Source organism: Oenanthe melanoleuca, chromosome 15 (assembly GCF_029582105.1).
Source record: "Oenanthe melanoleuca isolate GR-GAL-2019-014 chromosome 15, OMel1.0, whole genome shotgun sequence".
NCBI classification, from domain to species: domain Eukaryota; kingdom Metazoa; phylum Chordata; class Aves; order Passeriformes; family Muscicapidae; genus Oenanthe; species Oenanthe melanoleuca.
In genome coordinates, this window is record NC_079349.1 from 5,712,408 (window position 1) to 5,729,051 (window position 16,644).

General features: G+C 42.2%; 1 protein-coding gene across 1 annotated transcript in view; it reads right to left on the reverse strand.

The window, feature by feature from the left end:
* The window catches only part of GALNT9 (polypeptide N-acetylgalactosaminyltransferase 9), a 126,821-nt gene extending 122,698 nt beyond the window's left edge, over positions 1–4,123 (reverse strand). Inside the window, exon 1 of the mRNA XM_056504657.1 lies at positions 3,567–4,123. Within this exon, the coding sequence (XP_056360632.1) occupies positions 3,567–3,807 (241 nt within the window). The 5' untranslated portion in view covers positions 3,808–4,123. The remainder of the gene's footprint in view (positions 1–3,566) is intronic.
* Positions 4,124–16,644: the final 12,521 nt, after the last annotated feature.

Here is a 16,644-nt window from a genome sequence, read left to right on the forward strand (position 1 = left end):
GTATTGATTGTTGTGTATTACTGGAAAGAGACAGTGAAAAGGGAAAAAGGCAATTAGACTGAAATTGTAGTCTGACCTTCAATTGCTTTTGGCATGAAAGGTTATGGTCTACTTGGGGCATCAAAAATTCTTTATCCTCTATGGTGAATCATTAGCAACAGACTTAGATGCAAAACTGATTAGGGGAAAAAATTCAGTCAATTAAATAATTTTTAATTTTTCCTCTTTACAAAAAAAAAGTAAAGGCAAAGGAAGAAAATACCAAGGTGTTATCATTATGACATTTCATGAATTGCTACCAAGTCTAGCTGGTGTAAGTTCTGTGTTGAATGACAATAAAATACATCCATCAATAGCAATACCATAGCAAAAAATACTAAAAAAATTATATACATTGCTCACCTAGCTCTATAATAACTCTGTTTTTCAAAATAAACATTGTACCCAAGGTCAAACATCAGGAGGTAATACAAAGTCTCACCACAAAAATTCCACTGACACGTTTCATTGCTTTCCTTTCCCTTTACATGCTCTGTTCATTTGCTTCCACCAAACCCAGCAGCAGCTGAGAGAAAAGAAAGCTCTCAGAAATACCATTTTTCCCAAGTTGATAAAAAACCAGAGCACGAGCCAAATGAAAACCATTGTTTGGGTGTATGTCTGCAGGGAATTGTGGCAATTCTCATTCACCCTATTCTGAACACTCTTGTTCTGCCAAAGACAATGGCAAGGACCAGCTCCCTCCTGACTTTCATGCATGGTCCTCTGTGCTCTGCACACACCACCACAGGCACTGCACTCACTGATTTTATTCAGACTGAAAAGTTAATGAGTTCTCAAGTGATCAGTTTTGGGTTGCCTCTTTATACATTTGTAATGTTACTGCCTGTGTTTATTTTCCTTGTAGAAGGTACACACTTCTAAATAGCGTTTCCTTGATTGTATGTAAACAAATATGTGTAACAGAAACAAAATTCTGTGCAGCTGCAGGGCTGGTCTCTCACAGAGTGACTTTTCATTGCACTGGATTATCAACAGAGCCCCTAGAAAATCCAGGTAAATCTTTTGAGTTCAGGTCTCAATCTGAATAAAAGAGAAAAATAAAAAGAACACTGAGATATTACCAAAAATATACCTAATAGGTAGCTCTAAATTTGCTGATCTCAAAAAGAAAGGACCAAGATCAGAAAACTGAAATACTGGGCTGGGCTGACCTGCTGCAATGATAACATTGAGCTGGACTCAACCTCCTGGTGCTTTGAGGGGTTCTCATATTCCTCCTGAATAAAATCTGTCTACCAGTGTCTGTCCCTCCACATAGGAGAGACTTTGACCTATGTTATGAAAAATTAACATCCAAGACAGCCTCAGCCAGCTCTCCGACCTTGTGATCAGGCAGCATGTACAGGACAGGGGCTGAGAAAGCTGAGAAACCTTACTGAACATTCAGGTGAGCTGCAGAGCACAGGAGCGTTTGTGAAACACCACAGCCCTGTCACACAGCCTCCCCTGAATCCCAGTGCTGCCCAAGCAGCAATTTATCCCATTAATGGCATAAATAATGAGTCATGATATTACAAACAGAATAGCAGCAAGCTAAACCCAAACAGAGATGCTTGGTCCTGATTTCACTTACAGCAATGCAACTCTGATGATTTCAGTGGAGCACCTTCTAATTTCTTAGGACTTTTTGCTTTTGTGGAAGCATAATGGGGACAAGATGTTTTTTTATTCAGAATGATGATGAAAGAATTAATCTGTGTTAATGTACCACAAGAAATCCAAAAATCACATTCGAGAAAAATTAAGGGGAAATAAATAGGAAATTTGAACAGCTCAGCTTGAAAAACTTTCTGCACTTTACTGTGCATGAACTTTCAGGAAAAGAAAACTGCCTGTGGTGTTTGATATGACCTGAAGAAGAAATGTAACACTAAGTTCAAGTAATTTCACCATGAATATCTATATCCAATAAATGGAATTAAAGAAGATAAAGAAAACAGTTCCCAAAATAGAGGCATGCTCTACAGAGAACTTCCAGTCATTGCATGCAATGGTGCCTGCCTAGCACGTTAAGGACTCCTCCTGATTCTCCAGGGGATGATATGCTGGGATGAACACAGCACAGGGAAATCCTACCCAAAGTCTACCCTATGGAAATCACCATGAACGAATCTATTTGGGCCAAAAAAACCCCCAACCCATTCATTGAGCTGTAATGGATATATCTTGCAGATCAATCTAATTTAATTCGGGAACTTTGTGGCTTGGTGGAATCCATGAGAATGATTTTCCCCTTAAATCCTACATTCTTCAAAACTATTCCAAAATATGGTTAGTAAACACAGCTGTTGACACTTTCTAATTCCTCAATGTGTGGGTTTGGGACTAACACCCCACTCCACGTTCCCCTCTCTCTGCCCTGTTTTTCCAGAGGACAGCATGAGGGGATGCCTGTTCCCTAACACTTGCTGGCACAAGCTGCATATTACCATAACAGCCTAACTTACTTAGATTTATACATTCATTCACCAAGCAGTAATAGGAAACATACTTTATGGCTAACCCTCCTATTTGTCTGCATTTTGAGGCTACAGTAGCCTTTCTTAAATCAATGTTACGAGTAAGATTTCCACAAGCAGCCTAGAAGCACATTTGCTCTACTTAAACATATTTACACTGAAAATTTTATTTGCTGCGAAACACTAAATGTTACATTTATATTGCAATTTCATGCAAAAGTTCACTCCTTCAGCCTTTTTTGGTCCAAAACTCTGCTGTATTTATCACATACTTATTTCTTTGATGTCTCACATTTAGAACTTTACAAATCTATGCAAATACAAATGCATTCACTTTGAAAAATTCGTTTCTATATGAAATGTTACGTGTTCTGTAACAACTTTGATGGCTTAGCCTGTTCTAACTACCATGGAAGGGTTCTTTGCTTACCTAGCAATATTTTCCAAGGCTGGTGAGTTAGAATGGTAAGTCATAAAAAGAACTGGTGGATGCTTCCCCTCCTCAACAATGACAATAACAAATTTAAATGGCAAAATCATTAAGGAAATATATGAGTGCTACATTTAAACACACCATTCATAAACCACACAATGTTAGAACTGAGCAGAATGCTTTTAACCTAGTTCTGAAACCAAGTATATGACTTTCAGCTATAATTGAACATTATATTAGCTATACAAACAACTTCCTATGCAGAGTTAATATATCCAGACAAACTGTAAATCCTGGTACAGTTTGTAGGGACTTGCTCTGATCCCGAAACCCCTGAACTGCAACCTCCTGAACTTTGCATCTATGCAGGAAGTCCTGACTTTGGACCAAGAGCTGGCAGAGGGGCAGGGTGAGAGAGGTGGGAGGCTCGACAGACCCCTCCAGCAGAACCAGCCCCGCATCCCCTTTGCCCTCGGTTTTCAGCTCTGGAGCGCCGGGGCCGGTGCGATCCGTGCCCGGGCTCCCCTCCCCAGCGGGGGGACACCCGGGGGGCTCTCGCCCAGCCTGCAGCACCCTCCCGGGCACAGGACATCCCTCCCCGGCCCTCGTACCATTGAGCTGGTTGTAGACCACTTCCTCCAGGTGGTCCAGGCGCTGCAGGATGGACTCCCTGTCGGCCAGGCTGCCCACCTTGGCGCCGCGGCTCCTGGCCCGGCGCTCCGCGCTCCGGACGATCTGCACCAGCTCCTGCGAGCGGTCCTGGATCCTGCAGTAGACGGAGAAGAGGATGATGCCCACGAAGACCAAGATGTTCACCGTCAACAAAGTTTTGATTTTCCGTGCCACCGCCATGGGAGCCGCGGGCGCGGTGGCGGGGGGCGCATCCAGGCGCGGCGAGCGGCGGCCCCGCGGCCACCCGGGGGAGCGGAGCCGGGAGCGGAGCCGAGGGGAGCAGGAGGCAGCGGAGCTGAGGGAGCGGGGCTGAGGGAAGCGGGGCTGAGGGAAGCGGGCTAAGGGAAGCGGAGCTGTCCTTCAGCACCGCCGCGCCGCTCCCCGCCCGCTGTCGCCCCGCGGGGCCCGCGCCGCGGCGGGCAGGGCGGCATGGAGCGGGGCCGAGCGCTGCTGCTCCGCCGAGCCTCCTCCTCCTCCTCCTCCTCCTCCTCCTGCTGCTCCTGCTGCTCCCGCTGCCGCCCTCGCTCGCTGCCCGCCGCCCCGCTCGCACAGCGCCGGTGCGCAGTGACGTGCTCCCGGGATCTCATCTACATGCACGGGCGGAGCCGCCCCGCCGCCGCCAGCGAGCCACGGGCCGCCTCACGGCCCTGCACACCTGCACACCGCCAGCGGCGGCACGAAGGTGTCCTTGCCTGCCCACGGGACGTGATGCCCCGCCCGTCTCACCGCTGGGACAGAGATGAAACAAGTTCAGGGAGAGCTGGTAACGCGCTCAGCCCCGTGGGTTTCCCCCGCGCTGGCTTGGGATCCTACATGGAAGCGACATGGTTGGGATCATATCCACAGGCAAGAGAAGTCCACAGAAATATGGATTCACGGAATAGTTTAGGTGGGCAGAAATGTTTAAAAGCCCATCTGCTCCAAGCCCCCTGCAATGGGACATCTTCAGCTAGATCAGGCTCCTCAGAGCACTGGGTCTGAGCTGACCTCAAATGTTTCCAGGGGTGGGACATCCACCACCTTTCTGGGCAGCTTATGACAGCATTTTATCACCCTCATCAGAAAATTCTTTATATCTAGTCTAAATTGACAATCTCTCAGGTCAAACCCATTAACTCTTTAATCTCAATACCTATGGGCATTAAATATGCCCTTTCAACAGCTTCTCTCTTTGTGTTCACAGTGATCCTCCTTTTATTCAAAAAGATATACCCATCTCACTTTAGGGTTGCATGCCATAGGATATATCCCAGTTCTGGAAATTTTTCTCCTTTCATCCTTCCTTCTTGGTTTCAGGAGCTGCCAACTCAATATGTAGCCAAAGTTACAACCACCCTGAGGTCACTGAAACTTGGCAAGTCCTGCTCAGATTTTCCTGAGATATAAATTCTCCACTGCTGGTCCTGCTTGTGACCCTCCTGCTGCTCACCTTCTGCAAGGCTCCTGAGGGTGCACTTCTTTGAGAAGATGTGTTTCTGTCCTACAGGAATTCTCTCCCCTGGTCTTGTGAGGATCACCAATGAGACCTGGGTTGAGCAGAAAAAACCTAAACTGGAGTTTCACCATCACCTAATCGTATCCCTGGGAGAAGATGCCACAAGTTCAGCAGTGTCATCTGTTCCAAATATGGAAATATGTACAGGATTTATTTATTTCCTACATTACTGGATTCTTAACCACAAATAATGCCTAGGTGCAGGTTCAGATCTTTCACTCAAGTTGTAGAAAACTCTTAGTCACTCAGCAGAAGCAGCTCAGAATCTGAAATTTTCCAGTGCTGTGATTATTTCACTAGTATTCTTATTGCAAATCTCTCACAGCATTACATTTTCCTAGCAAATAACAATTTGGTTTAAGAAAATATTGAACTAATGCTCAAGAGCCACTTATTTGATGGCTTCACAGCATTTAATATATTATAGCAACACCTGCTGGTCTTGATATGGTTAAGAATCTGTTATATCCCTATTTCCATTATAAACTCCAAGTTCACAAGCTGGCCACAAGAATTCAGGTTGGATTCTGACACGAGTTTATACTTTGTCCCAAGGCTTGTAAAACACCTTCAACTTTCTCAGAGAATTTACCAAGTTTTGATGAGGAGTTTTTGCACCACTGCAGTTTTGAACTGGCTTTCACAGACATGATTTCACCCATGACTGGCTTAACTAAAGGAAACCACTTTTTCACCTAAGTAGACGTTCTTAAATGGTCAGCTTAAAATATTCTCATATTCTTCTGTACACACCACAGACTATGTATTGGCTGAAATCCCACCCAATATCACTCAAACAACAGCTAGCTTGTATAGCTCACTGTTCCTTCAGACAAAGCAAGTTGCAAAAGAGATACTAGAGCTGACTGAAGGACAGCAGAAGTGTTTCTGGAAAAATTCCATTATCAAACAATATGGAACCAAACAAAAAGGGCAGTGTAATATTTTCATACGAACACTACTTGAGCTGGAGCTGCTGTTTCCTGCCCAAAAGGGTCAAGTTCCAATTTTAATTCCCACAAAAAACTCTAACATTGCCAAAAGAAAATTTGATCAAAATCAATGTATGCAACAGCTGGGTTTCAGTGAGAATGCTTTGGCTGAAACAATAGGAATCAGCTCTGATTGCTGATCCATCCTACAGAGATCATGGGAAGACACTGGTAGCTGTTCCCAACCAATGGATCATGCCAGAAGCAATGCTGGGATTCCATTCCAACCACAAATCCAGTTTCTCTCTCTCTCACTGATTTTCACTCCTATTCATCTCCACAGGGTTTCTATTCCATTCATCATTGGAGGAAGATCAGGAAGGCACACCAAGGTAGTGTGCATTCAAAGGGCAGCCTGCAGGTGATCACACTCTGCATCCCTGTGCTCAGCCAAAGGGAACACCTGGATGAAGGGCAGCTGGCTGCAGATGAAGGTGGTGTCAACCAGCCAGGGATAAATGCTCTGAAGAGCCAGTCAGCACTCTGAAATATCCACCTGCCACAGGCATCTCCCCAAAAGCAGCAGAGATGGTTTATTGCCTTGGGGCACTTCTGAGCTGCTGCTGGGCTGTCAAAGAGCTGAGGCTGCAATGGTAACAGCAGCATCTAAGACCAACCCTGGCTGTTGTCTGGGGCTCTCCTTGAAGCTGTGCTTGGTCCTGTGCAACGTTGACCTTACAGCAGTTACATTTGCTTCTGTTACCTCTTGATTACTGCAGAACACTCCATCTTAGCATGAAGATGTGATATAAAGGAAAACTTCAAATGCTTCTGCATTTAAAATCCTGTTCTACTTAGCTACTAAAACATTTCAAAAAGAACTTTCATAAAGCATCAGTCTTACAGCCATTCTCTGCAGAGCCCATCATGCAGCTCCTCAAGGCAACAGACTCCAAGTTGATCTGAGCCCAGTTCATTTGGAGCTACTAACCTCAACCAATACACTTTTTTTTTTTTTTTTAGCCAGGTACTGAAATATACAGCAACTGAGTATGATCAACATACCCACCATCATCTGGACAGTTCTCAAGTTAAGTTTTCCTGAAAAGTGCTCAGAAAAATCTATTAAGAGAGACCATGTGGAAGTGCCATCCCTACAGGAGAACCCCTGCTGGCCTTCAGTCCCAGGTGTGGTGGGTACACACTCACATAACCAGTGAGTTTCAATTTTCTATGAAGTGTTTTATGTTGAGTTTCATTTTAAACGAGACGAAGGAATTGGCTGATGGAGCAAAAAAAGTAAGATTTTACTTTTGAGAAAAGGCAAGAAGAGGGTGATTGAAAAGTCGCTTGAAAGTTTTTTTTTTTAAATTTTAAAAAGCCTAAGTTGGAAAAAAAATATTGAATTCAAGTTAATAACCATAAAATCATTCCCAACCACTTTTCCAAAAGGACAAGATTGACTTACCATATCTAAAGAGTCATACCTTTCTGATCATCCTGCTGCATGATATGAGACATTTGCAGGAATGAATAATGTGCAGAAGGGAAGACTTTGATGTTTAAAATATTTGAACACTAGCTTTAAAGAAAGAAAAAGACACCACAGGAAAAATATTATGCCAGTGCTGCTCTGCAGCTGTAGATTCCAGCTGTAGTTACTCACAGGCATCACCTACCATTTCCCCAACTGCATTTGCTAGCACTTTGCTTTGAGTTTTAATATAGCTTAATATTTTTCTACTTCATTTTCTACTTATTCAGAAGCAAACAGCACCAAAAGCAGCCAGCAGTCTCAGCTCTGAAGAACTCCAGACACACAGAGCTGAGGCCCTCACCCTGTTGCAGGGAGGCACTGCAGCCTCTCAGGTGCTCAGGAAATTCAGGGTTTGTGCAGCCCCTCCTCACCTCAGTGCCAGCAGGCTCTGAGGGATGAGATCTGCACAAACACCTCGTTTGCAAGGAGCTTTTTACACAAGTTAGGGGAGAAATTAATGGGGAAGCCTCAGCTGTGTCCCACTGGGGATGTTTCCAACCAGCCTGCTTCCTGTGCTGCTGCAGCCTCAGAGGCTGGAATTAAAGCACACAAGAAGACCCACAGTAAATAATTCCAAGGTCCCCAAGGCTTCACCTGCTGCTCTGGATGCTGAGGCTCTGTGGCACAGTCAGAGCTGACCCAGTGCCTGTCCCTGCAAGCAGAGAAGTGCTGTGGCCAGGTGAGGCTGAGACAGGAGTCTGGTGTCCACCTCTGCATTCCACAGGCTGGGAGCCCAACAGCCACGAGGGATTTCTGTGCAGTGATCCTGAGCTGGGAGCATTTAGTGCTGGCTCAGAAAGTGAAGGTGTGTGGGGACTGGACAGGCCTGACCATGACCAGCTCTGCTTCCCCTGGGGCAGAATGCCAAGGTGCTGTGCTGTGCCTGAGCCAAGCAAGACAAACTCTGCTACACTTACTGCACACACACCATGCCTGGGGCACTTGTTAGTGGGGCCACAATTAGTGTGCAAAGACTCACTCCCAGTGAGCAGCCCTGCTCAGGACACTGGGCATGTCACAGGGATTAAGGATTCACAAGATTAGACTGGAGAGGCTGAATTTTAAATGCATCTTAAGGATGGTTCTAAATGAAATGAGATGCCTTAAAATCTGAAAAGATATTTCAGAAATTATGCATATATGTAATATATGTATATATACCCTTTTAACTTTGGCTGTATTAGTCACTTAGTAAGATTGCACAGAAGTTTCATAAATGGAATTTATTCCTCTAAAACTGCAGCAATTCCCACTTGCACATGGGACAGTTCTTCAAATGTACAGATCATGCTGTGTCCTACCACCTGTGACTGACACATAAATATGCACTTCTTTTCTATTATTCCTGTTGCATTAAAGCTACAGGTTGACCCTGCAGAGAGAATTTATAATAGACAGCACAATTGCCAGCAGATCTGCTGCTTTCATGCCTGTGAGATTGTGCTGATGACCACCTGTAGTAAAAGCATCCAGATAAAACTCAGCAATTATAAAACCCACAATAAACCTGTCATTGTGAAACCAGAGTATAAATAATGCCAAGACTAAAATATTCAACGCACATACTTACATTTTACAAAGCTCTAATTTATAAACATTACAGCTCTCACCAATTTTAATAAGAATTGAGTGGAGCTACCTTTTTAAAATCCAACTGCATAGTCCTCCATCCATTTCATATTATTATCCCCAGCTGTAATTCCTGAATAGGTGCTTGTTTGCTAAGAGAGGATTATCACCATTCACCATGATCAAAAATTACTTGCAGGGACTTAGAATTACCCATGCAACAAGAGCAAATGCATCCTTGAGGACCTTGCCTCCCCCAAATGACAGAGGCTCAGCCCACCTGCATATCCAAAACAGGGAAGTTGGCTGGGACCTGCCTGGCAGCTGCTGCACTGGGATTCTAAATTGCAGACTGATGTTTTTGATCACCCCCATAACTTACTGAATTTCAGAGTTGCTGTGATAAGATAGAGACTCACACTGGAAATAAATCAGAGAAGCTTTTAAGGACAGCTTCTATGTTTATGAGAGTTGCACTAAAGAAAATAAATGTGCAAGAGATATATAAATGTAATTTAATATCCAGCTATTACAGATACAGAAATTACCTCATTATACTCCTTGAAATCCATCTTTACTTATTCCTGATGCCAGAAAACTCACTAAATCCTAAACAATGGCTAGGCTGTTAGCATGCTGAGACTTCTACTCTTCACACTGTCCAACATTATCTTCTGGTTCTGTACTTTCCCTCTTCTGCTGCTCTCATGGACTGCACAGGCTTTAAAACAGAGACTGCTTTTTGACAGGGCTGTTTTTAAAAGAGGGTTCATGAATGATGCTGCTAATTCCAGGAGAAAATCAGTTTTCAGCTCTGTCTGTGACATCTGTGGATTATGATCCTCAGCTCCTCCTTGGAATCCATTTGTCTCATTTCCACTTCTACTCTTAAACAGCCAACCTTATGGTGGCACAATTTCCTGTCAGGTCTTTTATTAGTCTTTGATCAGATATTATTTTAGGAAACCTGTCCAGATCAGGTTTTCTATTCCAGCATGTTTTTAGTACAGCAGTGCTGGCTTTGGGGAGAAGCCTGCTCCCAGAGACATGTGGAATGTAAGAGTTCTTCACTGGCACTAAAAAGCTGGAAGGATGTTGCTCCCTGTCCAATCCAGCTGAAAGCTGATAAAAAAGCTGAACATTATCCCTGGCTTAGAATAGTTAAAAATATTTTGCTACAGGAATTGCACTGAAGCCAGCAGGGCACATCAATCTTTGGCCACCAATGTAGCAGTCCCAGTTCTGCCAGGAGGAACTTGTGGCTTGTGCAGGTATTTGTCCAGGCTGGAGGAAAAGAACCTCATACAATATTCATTACTGACTCGTCTCTGTCCTGATGCACATTATTAAGAGCTGCCTGGCCCTCCAGCAAAATCTTCACAACAAAATTAAGAAACACAGCCAGCCATCATGTCAAAGTCCTAAGAGATTAAATATTCTAAGTGCAGCAGCACCAGGGTAAATTAGTATTGTTACCTCCTGACCCCCAGAGCTGCACCCAATGCTGGCTTCAAACAATAAAAATAATGAGATTTTTAGATTCCATTTATTTTGAAACAACAACTGGCAGCTTGAGAGAAGAAAACACGTTTTGGCAAATAAAGTTGACACTGACATTTTTAGTAAAGAATAGCTTTATGGTGCCTTGTCACTGGGCAAATATGAAGAATCACTGCTGCCTCTGATGTATGATGTTTTTCACAGGGATAGTGTGTGTATGAGTAATAAAGAACATTTAGTACAGTTTGTATCTGCCTTTAACAGAGATGTTCAGAATATTTAAATAGAAACCAAAATATTTCTAGCATTAAATTCTTCAATGTATTTTTAAAATATTTAATCTTAAAAAAAAACACTTAAAGGCTGATGCATGATAAAACTAAAACTAAAACTATGCCAGTGAGAAGCCTTGACAGATGGAAGTAGGATGACAAAACCACATTCATTTAGTTGGGTTGGATTCCCTAATATTCCCAGTAAAGGGCAAAGTCCAATTTAACAGTTTTGGAGGGATTTTGAGTTTTTTTAAACATACTTGAAAATGAGCCAGTCAGTAGGAAAAGAACATTTAAGACTATAGGAAAAGAACATTTAAGACTATATTGGACTATGCAAATGCTTTCAGAACTGTTCTGTGTTTTCCTGCTCCAGACCACACAACTTCTTTAGCTTTCAATTTCTCCATCTGAAAACTGGGGACAGCTTGCCATAAGGGAAGTGACAGAATTTGCTTTTATTAATCTCCCTCTCAATTGATTCAGAGACCATATGGAGTATGAAACAAAAGGAAGTCCAAACCAAGAAAAACAAGGAAAACCAATGGTTCTGTTAGTGCAGTGGTGAGGGGAGCTGCAGGTAGGCAGAGGTGTGTAGGTATGACATGCACACATATTCATCACCCTTTTAGCTCTAGATGCTGGGAAGACATTCTCTATTATTCATTAATTCTGTGGTGAGCAGACAGATTAAGCATTTTTCCCTATTAATTAATCTTGCTCCGGGCTATGAAATTGAAAAGCTTCATTTATTTATATATTTACTTATTTTGAGGGAAAACGATTTCTCAGCAAAGCCCTCCCCAGTGAAGCTGCAGCATCAAAGCCTCTGGCCAAGCTCCCAAGGATTCCAGACTGTGCCTGCCTTCAGCCACTACAACATGATATATAACTACAGACACAGATCACTTACTGCTTTGATACTAAATACAGGGAGATGTTTTACATTGGTGGCTTGATTGTGGTACAGACATTGATAAAGGACAGATCACATTCCACTGATATAAAAGAGTTTTCTTTATGTTGTTTATTATTATATATTGTATCCAACACACACCCAGTGGTATCAACTCACAAAAAAATCCTGATATTAAATCCTGTGACGTCCATTGAGCTGCTTTTGATTTGCACAAACCAAATATGAGTGTCTTGGCTGTCCAGCCTGAGCAAGGCTTTTACTGGTGGGGGTTATTTCCCCCACCCCTCAGGCACACAGACCCTGGGAGGACATGGCTGGACTGAGCTTTGGCCTGAAATCCTGGGGGCTCAGTTGCCATTTAACAGAGATTATTGCAGGGAGCTGCACTGTGGCTGTTAGCACTTCCTTCAACACAATTAGCACAATTCCCTGCCAGAGAAAACATGAAGGGATAGCTCAGTGATCGACTGGGGTTATTCAACTCTTGACAAAAGGTTAGGGGAATTCTCTTGAAACAGTAATTGTCTGTCACATGAAATACTGCAACTTCCTGAGCACAGGAGGACACCATAATGTGGATTAGGGCAGAGGGAGCTGGAGGCAGGCAGGTTAATAGAGAGGAATCCAAATGGACTTGCCAAAATAGCCTAGGGAAGAATGGACAAAGAAATAAAGATTAAAAGCTAATAAGAATCTCAAATTTATCTGATGCATTTGTAGCTAAAATAACTGAAGCTGGTTCCTTCCAAGTCTTAAAGATTTTTGAGGTCAGTGTGTGCAGAGGGAACTTCTGAGGGATTGCACAGAGGGGCCTCAGAGGAACTGGCACATGAGCCAGAGCAAAGCAGAATGGCATAGGAGGGATAAAGTATTTCTTGTGGTGACAACATCCAGTACACTATGAAAGGAGCCTCACATAATAAACACATCATCCCAAAGCTCCAGAGCCCAATCCAGACTTAGCCACTGTTACCTGGCTAACTGGAGGCAAGTGAAGTGGATTGTCTGCCCAGGAAAATGTTCTGCAGGTTTGCTTTGAGGAAATGATGAAATGAGATGTAGGATGCCTTCAGAAGGGGCACACCTTTTTCAAGCACATGAGTGCACAAGTCAGGTTTGGAACAGAGGGTAAGAAAAGTTAAAGTGAAAATTTATAATTTGATTTGTAATGGAGCCAGAAGAGGTGTTCACAGCACACATTTTACCAGCTTTACCTGGCCACAGATCCAACTACTGATTACCACTAAATTAATTCTGTTGATGAAGCCTTCAACATGTATCTTACAGTCCTCTTTTCTCCCCCATGACACCTTCCTAAATTTTTTGTTCTCAATGCCTGAATGGAGTGTTTATCCACAACAGGACCCTGGCCTTGACTGGGACAGGGAGCTGCTTCTATCTGTCATGTAATACACAGACAGGACAAGTGATAGCAGCAGTGATAAAACAGAGCATCTTCCTCACACCCACTCTATACATGACATAAATGAATACATCAGATTATTCTTTAAATAGCCTGCTCTAAAATTAGATAAGTGAATGCTGCCACATAGCACTAATACTAATGGAATTGGAAGAGCTGGATACCAGGAGCAGACAGTGTTGAGAACATTCTCTGCCTTGAAAATGTTAATTCATTTAATTGCCACTAATTGTACATAGCATCAGTGCAAATTCAAACACGAGAGCTGAACAAGCAGCTCTGAGCCTGACCTTTGCCAGGTAAAACCTTCAGTTTAAGGAAAATCTAACTCAGAATCAGTGAATGTATTCTCTTTCATGCACACCTAGCTTTCCAAAGCACGCTGCAGCTGTGCAGACAAGCCCAATCCTGAGATAAATGGAGCCCAAATTCATCTCAAAGTGCAAGTTCTGTGGCACACACAACAGTTCTAAGGCACATCTTCCATCACCTTGATCCTCAACTGCATGATTGTGAGCTTGCAGCAAACCTGATGGTTTGAGAGAAGGAGCCTTTCTATCCACTCCTCTAAACCACAGTAAATCCTCTAACAGATAATTCAGTTTGAAATTTCAAAATGTCACTTTTCCATGATTCTATAAAAATTCCTAGCCCAATGGGATTTTGGGGTGCAGAGAAGAGAGAATACAAGACCCCTTTGTACTCTGGAATGAAAAACTGAGATCTGATAGCCAACAAGACACTAAAGAGTGCCATGATGGACACAATTTGGTATGCTAGGGTAAAATCCTTTATTCTTTTGGGAATGTATTGTCACAAGCCAGCTGTTTATACTGGATTAGAAAGGGAATTAGGAAATACACAATCCAATTAAAAAGTAACGTTTGTTTGCTTGCTTCTTGCAGTTCTTTCACTTTTTCATACTAATTCCTTCTCTTTTTCATTTTTACTGGAATCACTATTAATATTGATATTCACAAATAAATCCCAAGATTCATGTCTTTTTAATATGCCTCTAGCATTTTTCACACCATGGCCTGGTCCTGCAGCTGTAAATGGAGCTGCTGCATTTCCATCAGTTCAGGATGCAGCCCCAAGCATGACTTCAGTGGGAGATGACCTCAGAACACAGTGACCTTTCCAGAACATCAAACCAAAATGAAAAGGTGCCCCAGCCTTTCAAGCAAGGACACTGAAACCAATCAATATCACTTTGCACAGATTTATAGCAAAGTTGAAGGAAGAATCATGCTGAAGGCAAAACAGAAGAGGAATTTTTCTCTAAGTGTTTTTCTGTTGGTGAAAGTTGGAATGGAGCTGGCATGTAACAAATGCTGGTAGTTAACTCTGCTACCCTCTGGAATGGTCCATTAAAATAACAAGGACAATAATAGGTGATACTTCAAAGTAGCACTGAAATTCCAGCAAACAAACTGTAAATACCTCCACAGACTTTAAAAAAATACCCATCTCAGATTTACCAGATTTGAGGCTAAACTCCCATTTTCCATCAAAGTACAACAAAATCAAATTCTACAACTCCTTGGACCTATGAATTCTCTGTTTCTTTTAGAAGTAAAAAGTTTTTTAAAGACACAAAGTTCTTCCTTGTTGAAAAGAAGAAGGAAATCCAGTGATTTATTAAGCTCCTTTAAAACCTGTGAAAAAAATTCAGATAGAAATCTTGTGGCACTCTACTTATTTTTACTTTCATGAAAGAGCTCACATGATTAGAAACTAAACACAAACATTCCATTGAAAGAAAACTTCAAATAAGAAGAAATGGGAAAAAGAAAACCCTCCAAAATGATGGTCTAGAAAATTCCATTAGTTTTCAGATGAATAAACACATCCCATTGCCACCTCTGACACTCTGAATGGCTCCAACCCTGAAAACTTCTCATTCTGGGAAGCAAAGCTTGTACAGAACAAGGAATCATTCAACACTCACAAATTTGCAAGTCCCATTTTTTGTGCCATTTCTGCTGTCATCCCCCAGCTGAGCTGCACCCTGGTAAGTTTACCAGGGCAAGGCATTTGAATTTTAAATTACAGAGTTCCCTCCATCTTTCAAGTTATACTTGCTTGATGCTCAAAGCCAGGAAAGTCAATTGAAACTTAATTCTCTTCTTCTTTGATTTATAGCAGCTCTGGATTAAGTAGCTGATTTGGGACAGATTCAATTGTTTCCTCACTAAAGAAAAGAAACAAACCATAAGAGCTTTTCTAAAGGTTTGCACCTTGAATAATGGTTGTGTGTGTGTTTTATTGTATTACAGCAGTATATTTTATTAGAAAGCATTATTCAACCCTTATTTCCTGGAATTTCTCCGTGGCCCATTCATGTGTTGTCAGAACATGGGAGGGTCTGAGCAGCACTCTGTGCTCAGGGCACATGGGGACAAGGGGCTTGGCTAACCTGGGATTGCATCCACTGAAAAACAGACTCCAGGCACCCCAAAATGGGCCAAATGAATTCACTGCAACTGTTAGTAGGATTTTTTTTTTTTTTTTTTTCAAATAAACTTTAAAAGGCTGACTTTGTTTTAAAATTTTCACATCTTTCCACACTTTCAAGTTCTATGTTTCTAGACGATGCCATGACATGAAGTGGACCTATTCTGACCCTGGAGAACTTTGAGTTTTATTTATTTATTCATTTCACTGTATATTTTAGTGGAAAAGCTTAAATAATTCATTTCTGTCTGTATATTTCTCTTTACTAATGTTTTGATTTAGTCAACAAAGGAACAAACAAACCAATTATTTGTATATCTCCAGTCTCCTTAGTAAAGCCTTCCCTTTTCAAGTTTGTAGGAAACAGCATGCTTCAAAACAACCCACTCTGATCTGGGGCTTAGAGAAAAAGATGTTTAGTTCATATAAATCAATATACCCTCAGTGAGGAACATGAAACTGTGCTTTCATACCAGGCCAGGAACCTACCTGGTTTTACTATCTCAGTTTGGAGTAACTTTTTGTTTGAAAATGTATGTGTTTACTCAAAAATATTTAGTTTAAAAAATAATTACAGAGAACAATGATGTATTTCCCTAAAATATGTGCATTGAAATGCACAAAGTATGGGAAGATAGGGACATGCTGTACAAAAAATAGGACCCCTTGACAAAAGAGGAATGCTTTGAAAAGATGAAGGGAAGATCAATATGTTCCATCTTTATAGGCTCTCATCTTGTATTCTCCTGCAGTCTCCAGTCAAAGCCTACTTTTGTCTGTAGTCTAACAAAGAGTATTGGTGTTATGAAAGGTACAGTGGTTCCTTCTTTTATGCTCCCTGATAACTTGTCATTTACAAGCAGTCTGAGATTCAAAACAGCTTTTTCTTACCTGAGCAGAGCAGCTCAGG